The 14,520-nt window shown below is 39.3% G+C and overlaps 1 protein-coding gene across 3 annotated transcripts in view; it reads left to right on the top strand.

Annotated features, from left to right (window-relative positions):
* Positions 1-693: 693 nt before the first annotated feature.
* Positions 694-14,520, top strand: part of ALKBH8 (alkB homolog 8, tRNA methyltransferase) — a 57,290-nt gene continuing 43,463 nt past the window's right edge. The window contains exons 1-3 of one of the 3 annotated variants that reach the window (XM_036324465.1): positions 694-735; positions 7,746-7,881; positions 11,341-11,578. In XM_036324465.1, the coding sequence (XP_036180358.1) occupies positions 722-735; positions 7,746-7,881; positions 11,341-11,578 (388 nt within the window). In that variant the 5' untranslated portion in view covers positions 694-721. Of the gene's footprint in view, positions 736-4,297; positions 4,438-5,821; positions 5,934-7,745; positions 7,882-11,340; positions 11,579-14,520 lie in introns of those variants that run through there. The other 2 variants (XM_036324468.1, XM_036324467.1) reach the window with 2 other exon arrangements.

Here is a 14,520-nt window from a genome sequence, read left to right as displayed (position 1 = left end):
TAAATGGTCTTACTTTTCTTTCTTTTTTAAAAAATACATTTTTGTTGATTTCAGAGAGTAAGGGAGTGGGAGTGAAACATCAGTGATGAGAGAGAATAATTGATGGGCTGCCTCCTGCACGCCCCACTCTGGGGACCGAGCCCGGACGGAATGAGCCACTTGGCGGGGCTGGTCTCTGGGCTGGTCTCTCTACTTGCTGTCTCGCCTTCCACCTTCCACGAGAAGCGCCGGTCCTATTACTCCAGTCCTTTCGGGGACCCCCTTAGCCTTCAGAATAACGACATGTAAAGTCTTCTAGAATCTGGCACAGCCAGATGTGTGTCCACATTCTTCCACACATCCTCCTTCACTCCGTGGTACTCACCACTCCCCTGGCGCCTTCAAGCATCTCCTGTCTGTCCGTCCACCCGTCCCTCCCTGCCTCCCTGCCTCCCTGCCTCCCTCCTCCCGCCTCATGCGATGTCATCTTTCAGACCCCAGGGCCCGAGGGACACAAACCCGCTTGGCCGTGCCCCTTTGGGAGCTACCCCAAATACGCTGCCCTCCCAATCCTTACTATTTCCCCAAATAAGACTTTTCACTGTAACGGAGGAAGACTTAGTGGCTAAAGCCTCTTGGCAGAGAAAGAGGGAATGGGAAGCGCCAAGGAGGCGAAGGGGATTGTGGGAGCGCCCTGCGTCGCCCGCAGGCTCATGGGAAATGTAGTGCCGCCGCCTCCAACATGGCTGCGCCCAGGTGAGGAGCGGCGCGCGTACCCGCCGCACTGTCTGGACGAGATGGGAGAGGCGGGCGGAGGAGAGGGCACTCGCGGGGCGGGAGCCCGCCGGAGCCGAGGCGGCGGGCTGTGGGCCTCGTTGCTGGCGGGCACGATGACTGCCATGGTCGCTTTCGCTCGCCGGCCTGTGCGGGTCTCCTCCGGCCTCCCCGCGCTGGGCTGAGGACCCAGGAGGAGGAGGCCGTCCCCGCGATTCCGGGTGCGGTCCCTGGGCAGTAGGCTGCGCCGTTGGGTGGCCCTGTCCGTGTTTGAAGGGCCTGTGTCGGTGTTTGCGCGGACGCTCACGTGGTGTCTGGGTCAGTCTTAGGTTTCCTGGGGAACTGCGGTTGTAGCCTGGGGAGTGGTAGTTCGGCGCTTCTTGGGGTTTCTGACCTGTGCCAGTCCTGCGACGGAAAGGCATTTCTGGAGGTCTGGTCACTCTCACAGCTGCATCTTCCTGTGCTCTTTTTAAAAATTATTGTCTAAAGTTTTACATATGTCTCCTCCCCCCTCCCCCCATTGGCCCTCCTCCCCTCTCCCCCAACCCCTGCCCCAGTGTCTGTGCATGTATTTAGCATAACCCATTGGTTATGCTAAAGTGCATGCATACAAGTCCTTTGGTTGCTCTCTAACCCCCCCTCCCCTGCCATTTGTCTCTGGATCTATTCTTGTTCATCAAATTGTGTTGATCATTATATCCCACATATGAGTGAGATCATGTGATATTTATCTTTCTCCTACTGGCTTATTTCGCTTAGCATAATGCTCTCCAGTTCCATCCCTGCTGTTGCCAGTGGTAAAAGTTCCTTCTTTTTTATAGCAGCATAGTATTCCATTGTGTAGATGTACCACTGTTTTCTAATCCACTCGTCTGCTGATGGGCACTTGGGCTGTTTCCAGATCTTAGCTATTGTAACGTGCTGCTATGAACATAGGGGTGCATATATTTTTCCTGATTGGTGTTACTGGTTTCTTGGGATATATTCCTAGAAGTGGGATCACTGAGTCAAATGGGAGTTCCATTTTTAACTTTTTGAGGAAATTCCATACTGTTCTCCACAGTGGCTGCACCAGTCTGCATTCCCACCAGCAGTGCAGAGGGTTCCTTTTTCTCCACATCCTCGCCAGCACTTGTCGTTTGTTGATGATAGCCATTCTGACAGGTGTGAGATGGTACCTCATTGTTGTTTTGATTTGCATCTCTCGGATGATTAGTGACTTTGAGCATGTTTTCATATGTCTCTCAGCCTTCTGTATGTCCTCTTTCAAAAAGTGTCTATTTAGGTCCTTTACCGATTTTTTTTATTGGATCGTTTATCTTCCTTTTGTTAAGTTGTATGAGTTCTCTGTAAATTTTGGAGATTAAACCCTTATCTGAAATATCATTGGCAAATATGTTCTCCCATGCAGTGGGCTTTCTTGTTGTTTTGTTGATGGTTTCTTTTGCTGTGCAGAAGATTTTCATTTTGATGTAGTCCCATTTGTTTATTTTCTCCTTAGTCTCCATTGCCCTAGGAGCTGTGTCGGTAAAGATACTGCTACTACATATGTCTGCTATTTTGCTGCCTTTGGAGTCTTGAAGGATTTTTGTGGTTTCCCATACATTAAGTCCTTTAGCCATTTTGAGTTTGTTTTTGTGTATGGTGTAAGTTGGTGATCTAGTTTCATTTTTTCCCCTGTATCTGCCCAATTTTCCCAGCACCATGTATTGAAGAGACTGTCTTGATTCCATTGTATGCTCTTGCCCCCTTTGTCAAATACTAATTGAACATAATGGCTTGGGTCGATTTCTGGGTTCTCTGTTCTGTTCCATTGATCTATGCCTGTTCTTGTGCCAGTACCAGGCAGTTTTGAGAACCGTGGTTTGGTAATATAGCTTGATATCTGGTATTGTGATCCCTCCAACTTTGTTCTTCTTTCTCAGTATTGCTGTGGCTATTCAGGGTCTTTTTATTTTTTTATTTTTATTTTTTTATTCCAGATGAATTTTTGGAGAGTTTGTTCTAGATCTTTGAAGTATGCTGTTGGTATTTTAATGGGGAATGCATTGAATCTATAGATTGCTTTGGGTAGTATGGACATTTTAATGATGTTGATTCTACCAATCCGTGAACACGGTATATTCTTCCATTTCTTTTTCTTTCTTTTTTTTCCATTTCTTTCTCTTTTTTTTATTGCTTTAAGTATTACAAAGAGTATTCTTCCATTTCTTTATGTCTTCCTCTATCTCTTTTTTCAGTGTCCTGTAGTTTTCCAAGGACAGGCCTTTTACCTCCTTAGTTAAGTTTATTCCTAGGTATTTTAATTTTTTTGGTGCAATCATAAATGGGATTGGTTTTTTTTTTTCTTCATTTCTCTTTCTGTGAGTTCATTATTGGTGTATTAAAAAGGCCATAGATTTCTGGGTGTTAATTTTGTATGCTGCTACATTGCCAAATTCATTTATTAGGTCTAGTAGTTTTTTGATGGAGTCTTTGGGGTTTTCTATGTATGGTATCATGTCATCTGTGAATAAAGACAGTTTTACTTCGTCTTTTCCAGTTTGGATGCCTTTTATTTCTTCTTCTTGTCTGATTGCAATGGCTAGTACTTCCAGTACTATATCGAACAGGAGTGGTGAAAGTGGACTTCCCTGCCTTGTTCCTGTTCTTAGGGAAACGAGTTTAGTTTTTGCCCATTGAGTATGATGTTGGCTGTAGGTTTGTCATATAAGGCTTTTATTATGTTGAGGTATGATCCCTCTATTCCCACTTTGCTGAGAGTTTTTATTAAGAAAGGGTGTTGGATTTTGTCAAATGCTTTTTCTGCATTGATTGATATGATTATGTGATTTTTGTCTCAATTTGTTTGTGTGATGTATCACATTTATTGATTTGCAGATATTGTACCATCCTTGCATCCCCAGAATAAGTCCCACTTGGTCATGGTGTATGATCTTTCTAATGTAATGCTGAATCCAATTTGCTAGAATTTTGTTAAGAATTTTAGCATCTATGTTCATCAAGGATATTGGCCTGTAGTTCTCTTTTTTTGTGGTGTCTTTATCTGGTTTTGGAATTAGGGTAATGCTGGCTTCATAGAAAGAGCTTGGAAGTGTGCCTTCCTCTTGAATTTTTTTGGAATAGTCTGAGAAGGATAGATTTTAGTTCTTCTTTGAATGCTTGGTAGAACTCCCTTGTAAAGCCATCTGGACCAGGACTTTTGTTTGCTGAAAGATTTTTGATCACTGCTTCAATTTCTTCGGTAGTTGTTGGCTTAATCAGGTTTTTTGATTCTTCCTGAGTGAGTTTGGGGAGCTTGTATTTTTCTAAGAATATGTCCATTTCGTCTAGGTTGTCCATTTTGTTGGAGTAGAGTTGTTCATAGTATTTTTTCATAATCCTTTGTATTTCTGTGGGATCGGTTGTCACTTCACCTCTTTTATTTCTGACTTTGTTTATTTGGGTCCTCTCTTCCTGTGTTCTTACTTGAGTAATCCGAGACCCTTGGGCCAGTGATTTCAGTTCTGCTGTATGCCAGGCACTCAAGTCTGAGCCCTCAAGTAGATGTCAGCCTTAGGGATGAGTGCAACATGAAAACAGGTAAAATTATGCCACGGTGTGACAGCTACAGGATAGAGATGCACACCGAGTATTAGTGAAAACATTAACCAAACCCAAAATTCTGAAGAAGAGGTCTAGGAGGTAAGATGGCAGGGTTAGTAAGTTTAATAAGTTTAGGTTTACTCAATAAATCTTCATTAGGTGCTAGATCCTGTTCTTGGTGCTAAGTACTACAAGGTGAAAAATCCAGACAGAATTTCTACTTTCATAGAGCTTACTTTGTAATAAATCAGAGAAAGAAGATGGAGAATAAACGAATAATGAGGCCATAAAAATATAGCGTAGGTGTTCAAAGAATTAAAATGGGGTGATATGAAAAGTATGGTGTCAGTTTTTTTTCTAATTTCAAATTTTAAAGAATTTTAATAGATAATACAATTTGAATAGCCACTAAATTAAAAAGTTACTGCCCTAGCCAGTTTGGCTCAGTGGATAGAGCATCAGCCTGCAGACTGAAAGGTCCCAGGTTCGATTCCGGTCAAAGGCACATGCCCAAGTTGTGGGTTCAGACCCCAATAGGGGGTGTGCAGGAGGCAGCTGATCAATGATTCTCTCTCATCATTAATGTTTCTATCTCTCTCCCTCTCCCTTCCTCTCTAAAATCAATAAAAATATATTAAAAATATATATAAATAAATTAAAAAGTTACAAAAGAGGAAAGCTTTCTTTCATTGCCATGCCAGTCTACCCATTTCCCCTTCCCGGAGGCAACCTGTGTCACTAATTACTTGTATGTCCTAGAGATTTATATGATACCCTGTATTTCTGTGCTATACTTCATAATCAGGCCTCATTTGGTAGGAATTTCAATTCTTTCTAATCTTTGCTATTAATTAAGTTTAATTTATTTATAAGCACAGGAACATTCGTTTATAGTGCTTGTTCATTATAGGTATTCTATTATTTAAGGAGGGTATGGATACATACACTACTATTACCATTTAGGGCAGTGTCCAATTAGATATATTGGGGTTTAACGTACTAGCAGAGCATGTATGATCTCTAAACTTTTGTTATCCTACAGGGGGTGTGCGTAGGCTGAGCATGATCAGACTTGACTCGCATGGCTAGTGTTCCAGCAAAGTGGCCTCACTTCTGTAACATCCCATAACACTCCTGTGACATGGCAAGGAGCATCTAGCCTCTGTGAAATAGTGGAAATTCCTTGGTCAGGGAAGTGGCCTTGTAGAAAGGGAGGACCTCCAAACCTCAGCCATTGGTAGCAGCCTGTTCCTTGTTGAGGTGACAGACCTGCTGGGCCAGTCCATTGCCAAGTCACTGGAATGGGGAACAAATGAGCATCCAGAGCTATCTGGCTTTGTTTCTTCACATGTAGTAGTAACATCGTATGACTGAGTAAGGAGAAGGGAAAGGGGATGATAGAAATGTGATTATGAGGCTCCATCTGCTGGTGCTGGACTCTTAATGTCAGACTTTTAAAAACATATGCAACATCTTTCTCATCTCTTCCACTTTGCAGTCTTTGCTCATGTAACATACTAAGAAAAAAATTCTCAGCGCATTTATCCCCCGTTCTCCATTGCGGACTGCGAAGATGCCATATAGCTCCTTTGAAGGTCCTCGCCTTTTCTTTTCTTCTTAAATTATTCTAACCTGGTTCTTCTGAAAATTGACAGTGATTTAATAATAGGCTTATTTAATCCTTGTAACAAAGTTATGAGATAGTGTCAAAGATTAACACAGCCAGACATTAGTGACAGCAGTGAAAACATTTTATTTAGTAACTACTGACAATAGGGCTATTTTAAAGGGTGGATGGGGTTGGGATAGAACAGGGTGCTCAGTAGTAGAGTCAGACAAGTGAAAATATACAAAAGGTTGGTCAGTGCACATGCGTCTAGGCCAGCTTTGTTTGCTACTGGCAGTTATCAGGTTTGGATTCTGTCTTGCCACAGAGACTGGGAGACAGACCCTATCTCTCCTAATGATTACATTTCAAAGGAATGGCTCTCAGAGATACATATTCACAATTGTAAGTCCTTTTTAGTAAATGCTCTAAGAAAGGGAGGTCAGTGGCCTATGGTCAGGTTTTGCTAGAGTAAATAGTAAAATGTCCAGGCAGCATTTTGAGTTTTCTCAGGCATTTATATGGGTCATCCTAGGGACATGGCTTTATGCTGCTAGAAGCCACATTATAGTTTGGTGAAGTTTTTTAGTCCAGGGTTTAGATGGAGTTATGTGCCAAGAATAGGCGCTATTCCTATTTTATATGTGAAGAAACCTAAGCACAGAAGTAAATATTTAACTCACACAGCGTCAGCTTAAGTGGTAGAGCTGAAATTTAAACCTAGAACTTAGACCCCTAAACACTGTCTCATAGCACTGCAGGGGGCGCTGGGGAAACAGACAAAAAAACAACAACAACAATTTAATCCCTGTTTCAAGAGCTCATAGTTCAATGGAAGGGGACAAATATTAGAATAAACCATTATAATTAGTATAATGTTAAAAATACTGATTTAGCTATCATACCCTTCCTGTCTAATGATGATGACTCCTAAAACTTTCTAACCTCATTCCCTCTCCTTTTTAAAAAAAATTATCTTTATTGTTGAAACCCTCTACTTTTTATTTTTAGAGAGAGGAAGGGAAGAGAGAGAGAGAGAGAAACATCGATGTTGCCTCCCACACATGCCCAACCAGGGATTAAACCCACAACCTGGGTCTGTGCTCTGACCGGAAATGAAACCCGCCACCTTTTGGTATTCCGGACAATGCCCCAACCAACTGAGCTGCATTGGCCAGCATGTCCTCCCCTTTTAACACTGTATAGCTTACGAGATACCGCTGATGACTTTCTATGTCCCTTTCACATCACCTTCCTCTCTTCCCTCCCAGAAAAACTTCTTTCCTGAACTTTGTGTTAATCATTTCCTTGCCTTTATTTGCATTTTGCTATATATATTTCTGAAAAATACATGCCTTACTTTTGGATTTTGAACTGTATGTAAATGAAATCATACTGTATATTCTTCTTTGAAGTCTTTGTTTTGTTTCTCCTCCCCCCCCCCCCCCCAACATTATGTTTGTGAAATTTGTCTATGGAACATTTTACCTAGAACTTCATAAGTAAAAGGATACATTACGTGTAGTAAAATAGCTTACTTAATAGAGGTAGAGCGTTGGGATGTTTTGTAGAATCCCAAGACATGCTATTAGATGTTCTTGCTTCTTTGTTACCTTCTTAAATATTTCTTTATTGTCCATGCACCTGTTTATTCTCATTTCTTTGGTTGGTAAAAGGTCGAGTAAGAATTTAAAAGAATTGTCACATAGAACTATTTATAAACTATAGAATATATGAATTATATCTTTATAACTGTCCCCTTAGGACTCTTAAGTTGACATTTTGTTTGTTTGTTTTTCAGTATTGCCATGGATAGGAACCATCAAAGTAATGGCAAACTCGGTAAAACTGAAAAGAAGTTCTTAAGGAAACAGAATAAAGCCAGGCACACTTTGCTGAGACATGAAGGCATTGAAACAGTATCCTATGCCACTCAGGTGACCTAAAACTATTATCATCATTTGAATGTAAACATATTGTCATGTTAACATGCTAGAGTAATATTTGCTAAAAATTGCTCAGAGAAGAGAGCTGTTCTTGTTCAGTCATGTATTACATCTGTATCAAATACACCTGCTAACTTTCTATTTTTGGACATAGCCTTAGTGTAGTTTCAATCTCCATTGATTGTGTTGGTTGAACTAGAGAAAATTGTGGGTATATATTAACTATACAATTATTTACAGTTTATATAGCATACTTATATTCATTATTATATTTAATTCCCTAAAAATATCCTTATGAAATAGATGAGAAAACTAAGGTTTGAGTGGTTGTGATATGTCCATTGATATTTTGGTGGCTGAACCTAAAGCTAGATTTTTTTGTAGTCTTCTTTCTTTTCTTCCTAACTTCATCTGTATTATAAAGTATTTTGATTATATGCTATATGACATTTGTTATTTATTAGATTTTATTTACAATGCCTTTCATTATCTTATGGCAATAATTATATATATGGGACTGTGAGAATTCCTGGCCTATGAATTAGGAAAACCTTACTTTGACTCTTTGCTTCTCCACTTATTTGGACATGAGCAGCATCCTTTGATCTTAGCTTTCTTCATTTGTAAGGACATAGCATTGCATTATCCCATTGGATTGTTAGATTCTAAAGAGAACATGTACTTTACAGTACTTATTAGTCATTAAAGTACCATATGGATAGGGAGTATTCTTATGATAGAAGAGTAGGAAGGAAGCTTAGCATCATTTAACTGAGGGCCAAAGACAAACAATTGAGAAGGTGAAGCTGGGATTAAAATGTAGGTCTCTTGACTCTCAGACCAATACTCTTCCCTTATATCATGAAAATGCTATCTTCTGTGCTGCACCATAGTTTAGGAATGAGTACTCTATTTAGCAGGTAAAGACCCTTACTTAGATTTTGTTACATATAAATAACTTCAGAGAATTTAAATCAAATACCTTTAAAAAGGTTGGGATAGATCATATATTCGAGTTAATATGTCTGCATACACTTTCTGCCAAGAGCCACAGAGGCTGTGCAGCATTTGGAAAATTATACCCTTTTCTCATTTCTTCCCAAGTGTAATTTGCTTTCTTTTCCTTACATGGATCACAAAGAGAAGTGGTAAGGAAAGAAACGGGCTCCCTCTGAAGCATGTTTTTTGCTTGTGTCTGTCTTTTCATTCGGATCTCTAGAAGCTTTATTCTTACCTTTGTGTCTTCCAAAGCGCCATCTTATTTAGGCTTGATATTTTTCTCCACAATAATTTGAAGGGAAAGTAATAAAATTATAGAAGGACCTCTAATTATATATTATCTATTCCTGGCAGAACAAATGCTCTTTTTACCAGGTGTTATAAATATGGATGCTTTATGCAGATCTATAGCCACTGTGAGATTTTTCTAGAGTAGTGATCCTCAAATTGTCAGGATTGAAGATAACTTTAAAAAAATTTTGAATTCTCTACTTCATATCATTGGGAAAATTGCTTAGCTGAAAATGATAAATAAAACAATTATTACATTTAATTATATTGTATAACTCATATGTAATAGGAAATAAATTCCTCCCTCCCATCCCCCATTGAACTTAGCATTTTGAGGACCACTAGTATTCTTTAAGTCACACTTCACATCTTCCTCAGTTCCTCAGTGGACCCTGGCCATTTATAAAACCTTTGCAGTTCCTTACATTTGGGAATATGGAAATTTTTTGTGACTATGGCTGCATGTAACCAAATTATTTTGATACTTTAAATTATAAACCTTACTGAGTGAGGTCCAGGGCAAGCCATCTGAGGCTAAATTTTATACCATATTGTTTTAGTGTGTTGATTATGTGAATGTGTGTACTTGCATATTTAAAGTATTGGCTGTCCCATGAAAGAACAAAGCTTTACTTTTCTTATTATCCAATTTTATAACAATCCTATATAATAAAAGGCTAATAAGGAACTACTGGTCGCTATGATGTGCACTGACCACCAGGGGCCAGATGCTCAATGCAGGAGCTGCCCCCTGGTGGTCAATGCGTTCCCACACCGCTCAGCCAGAAGCCGGGCTCACAGCTGGCGAGCGCAGCAGCGGTGGTGGGAGCCTCTCCCACCTCTGCGGCAGCGCTAAGGATTTCTGACTGCTGGCTTAGGCCCACACCCAGAGGGCTCCCAGACTGCGAGAGGGTGCAGGCCAGGCTGAGGGACCCTCCCTCCCCATCCCCTGAGTGCAAGAATTTTGTGCACCAGGCCTCTAGTTTTATTATATACTTTTTTAAAACAAGGTTCTAGATAGCCCCATTTTGTGTATATGAAACTAGTACATTATGTTCCAGTCTCCAGGTTAGTATAAATCAGACATTGGCAAACTACTGTCCTCTGACTTGAGGCAAGAGTGAGTTTTACATTTTTAAAGATTGTTAAATAAAAATAAGACTATGTGACGACTTGTATGACCTGTGAAGCCTAAAATATTTACTATCTGACCATTTTCAGAAGTTTGCCAGTATCTGCTATAAATGATGAAAGTATGCCATAATTTCGTTATGCTATAAAATTTTTAGGAGTCATGAATCATTAGGATCTTAATACCATGTAGGGTGTTTTTTTAAGTACAAAGACAAGAATCATCAGAATTCCTTGAATAAAATTGTGTGCAGGACTGTAAATGACAGGAAGTCAGCATGAAACTTAAAAAGAAAAAAATATTTACAAAATGAATGAATGACTCAGGCACAGAGGAAAATTTTCCTATTTTATATTTAAGGAATCTATAATTGGTTTTCTTTGAGTCACTGCCTTTACTTTTAGTTTTTAGTAAACACTGTATGGTGGTGATACCAAAAGTGAATTCCGAAAGCAGACAGGAATAAGTTTGAAACCCAGCTCCTCCTAAACACTACCTTCACCTAATGCTGTATTTCTCATCTTCAGTTTCTTACTTGATGAAGGGAGGCTAATATTACCCACTTTATAGAATTGTTGGAAAGGTTATGTTAATGAGGATTAAGTAGGTAAAAGCATATAGCCAGTGTCTGGCAAAAAGCAAGTATCAGTAACTTCTTGTTCCTTCTCCTTTCTCCCTTTTCTTTCTCTTTCATTATGTTTAATTATATTGATGAACAGTAAAAGTTATCTTTTAATTTGTATGTAGGTCATTAAGAAATGAATATTTTACTGAAAAGTCTATTTCAAAATCAATATTATTTACTACATAGGAATACTTTTTAATTCCCAAATACTATATTTAGTAAATTGATTTACATTGAAATTAGAAAACCAAATAACAACTATAAGGAAACCCTTTTTTCTTTCATAATTACACCTTTGTAGAAATGTTATTTAAAAATTATTTTATCTTATTTAAAAAGATATTTTAAAAAGAAACAGGTTGATATCAACTGTTCATGTTAACTTTCTTTTTGTTTTTTTAAGATCCTGGTTGTTGCCAATGGTGGTTTGGGTAACGGTGTGAGTAGGAACCAACTGCTTCCAGAGTTAGAGAAACTCGGACAGGTGGATGCTCTCTTAATGCCACCTAATAAGCCCTACTCATTTGTAACGTACAAAACTATAGAGGAATCCAAGAAAGCCTATGTTACCCTCAATGGACAAAAAATAGTGGATGATTTAGGACAAAAGATCATTCTGTACTTGAATTTTGTGGAAAAAGGTATTATCATACAGGTATCTTTTTCAAACTAGTTCTTGTTTTTGTTTGAGTTTATTTTTCACATCGAAGTTGGGATTTTAATTTGTACAGACAATCTGACTTGTTTATAGAGGGCCATATTGTAGATATTATGAGAAAACCTTGTTTCTTTTCTTTTTTTTTTTTACTTTCAATAATTTTTTTCAGTTATGGGTGATGTACAATATTATATTAGTTTCAGGTGTACAACCCAGTGATTAGACATTTATATAACTTACTAAGTGATCGCCCAATAAATCTGGTACCCATCTGACACCATACATAGTTATATGTTTTTATTGATTTTTAGAGAGAAGGAGAGAGAGAGATAGAAACATCCATGAGAGAGAAACATCATCAATTGGTTGCCTCCTGCACACCCCCTACTGGGGATTGAGCTCCCAACCTGAGCATATGCCCTGATGGGGAATCGAACCATCACCTCTTGGTTTCTGGGTTGATGCTCAACCACTGAGCCACACAGGCTGGGCTAGACTATTATTGACTATATTCCCTATGCTGTACTTTACATCCTCATGACTATACTATAACCACCAATTTGTACATCTTAATTAAGCCCAATACTTTTTTTTACCCATCCCCTCAACCTCCTTTCCATCTGGCAACCATCAAAATGTTCTCTACATCTAAGAGTCTGTTTCCCTTCTGCTTGTTCATTTAGTTTGTTTTTTAGATTCCACATATTAGTGAAATTATCTGGCATTTGTCTTTCTTTATCTGACTTATTTCACTCAGCATGATACCTTCTAGGTCCATCCATTGTTGTTGCATATGGCAAGACATTCTTTTTTATGGCTGTCATATTCCATTTTATATATGCACCACTTCTTTGTTCATTAATCTATTGATATACACTTACATTGCTTCCTTATCTTGGCTACTGTAAATGCTGCATTGAGTACATGTCTTTTTAATTTAGTGTTTTGAGTTTCTTCAGCTAAATATCCAGAAGTGTAATTGCTGGGTCCTTCTTTGTCTCTTGTTATAGCCTTTGTTTTAAAGTCTATTTTGTATGGTTAAGTATTGCTACCCCAGCTTTTTTTTTTTTTTTTTGCTTGTTTCCATTTTCATGAAATTCTCTTTCCTTCCCTTTCAGTCTGTGTGTGTCTTTTGATCTGAAGTGAGTCTCTTGTAGACAGCATATGTAAAAGTCTTGTTTTGTTATCCATTCAGCCTTCATATGCCTTTTGATTAGAGCATATAAACCATTTGCATTTAAAGTAATTGTTGATAGATATGTATTTATTGCCATTTTATTTTTCATATTTTTAATCCTTTTTTCTTCTTCTTAAAGAAGACCCTTTAACATTTCTTGTAAAAAGGGATTAGTGGTGATGAACTCCTTTAGCTTTTTCTTGTCTGGGAGGCTCTTTTGATTTTAAGTAATAGTTTTGCGGGGTAGAGTAATCTTGGTTGTAGGTCCTTGCTTTTCACCACTTTAAATATTTCTTGCCAGTCTGTTCTGGCCTGCAAAGTTTCTGTTGAGAAATCAGATGACAGTCTAATGGGAGCTCCCTTGTAGATAACTGATTACTTTTCTTTTGCTGCTTTTAAGATTCCCTTTGTCTTTAACCTTTGTCATTTTAATTATGATGTATCTTGGTGTGGGCCTCTTTCTGTTCATCTTATTTGGGACTCTCTGTGCTTCCTGGACTTGTATGTCTATTTCCTTCACGAGGTTAGGGAAGTTTTCCATAGTTATTTTTTCACATAGGTTTTCAATTTCTTGCTCTCTCTCTCCTCCTTCTGGCATGCCCATGTAATGAATGTTGGTACACTTGAAGTTGTCCCAGAGGCTCCTTACACTATATTCATATTTTTGGATTCTTTTTTCTTTGTGCTGTTTTGAATGAGTGTTTTCTGCTTCCTTATCTTCCAAATCTCTGATTTGATTATCTCCTTCACCTATTCCACTGTTTATTCCCTATAATCTTTTCTTCATTTCAGTTCATGTACTTTTCATTTCTGACTGGTCCTTTTTTGTTTTCTATCTCTGTTTTTATGTATCTCTTTGTAGAAGTTCTCACTAAGTTCATCTACTCTTATTCTGAGTTCATTGAGCATCCTTATAACCAGTGTTTTGAACTCTGCATTTGGTAGATTGCTGAAGGGAGAGAGATAGAAATATCCATGAGAGAGAAACATAGATCCGCTCCCTCCTGCATACCCACTACTGGGGATCAATTCCACAACCTAGGCATCTTCTCTGACTGGGAATTGAACTGGCAGCCTCCTGGTGCATGGGACGACGCTCAACCAACTGAAGCACACTGGCTGGGCTGCTTGTCTCCATTTTGTTCAGTTCTTTTTCTGGAGTTTTGTTCCTTTCTTTCATTTGGGATGTGTTTCTTTGTCTCCTCATTTTGGCAGCCTTCCCGTGTTTATTTCTGTTAGGTAAAGCTGCTACATCTCTTGTGCTTGGTAGAGTGGTCTTGTATAGTAGGTGTCCTGTAGGGTCCAATGGCACAACCTCCTCGGTCACCTGAGCTGGGCACTCCAGGTACACCCCGCCCCCCCATATGGGCTGTATACACACTCCTTTTATAGTTGAGCCATAATTGCTGTTGGCATCTCAATGGGAAGAATTTAGCTGTGATTGAGGATCAACTGTGCAGGGGCCCACTTCACAGAATAGGAGTTACGTCAGTGGGGATCTGGTGCTTGCTGTGTTTTTCCTTTGAGAGTGTTGCTCATGGAGGTGGTTGGGTATTGCTTCAACATGGTTTGAAGCCATCCATTGAGTCACGGGGTCTGGAACCTCCTGACTGGAGCAAGCCTACGTCAGCTGCCACCTGTGCTTTCCCTGGGGCCATCTGGCATGAGCTATAAAGTGATCTGCAGATGGCTGCTGCTTGTGCTGGGCTTGGAGGTGCCCAGAGAATCCAAGCGGAGAACCAAGGCCA

This window comes from Myotis myotis, unplaced genomic scaffold (genome assembly GCF_014108235.1).
Source record: "Myotis myotis isolate mMyoMyo1 unplaced genomic scaffold, mMyoMyo1.p scaffold_m19_p_10, whole genome shotgun sequence".
NCBI classification, from domain to species: Eukaryota; Metazoa; Chordata; class Mammalia; order Chiroptera; family Vespertilionidae; genus Myotis; species Myotis myotis.
This window is presented reverse-complemented; position numbering and strand designations above follow the sequence as displayed.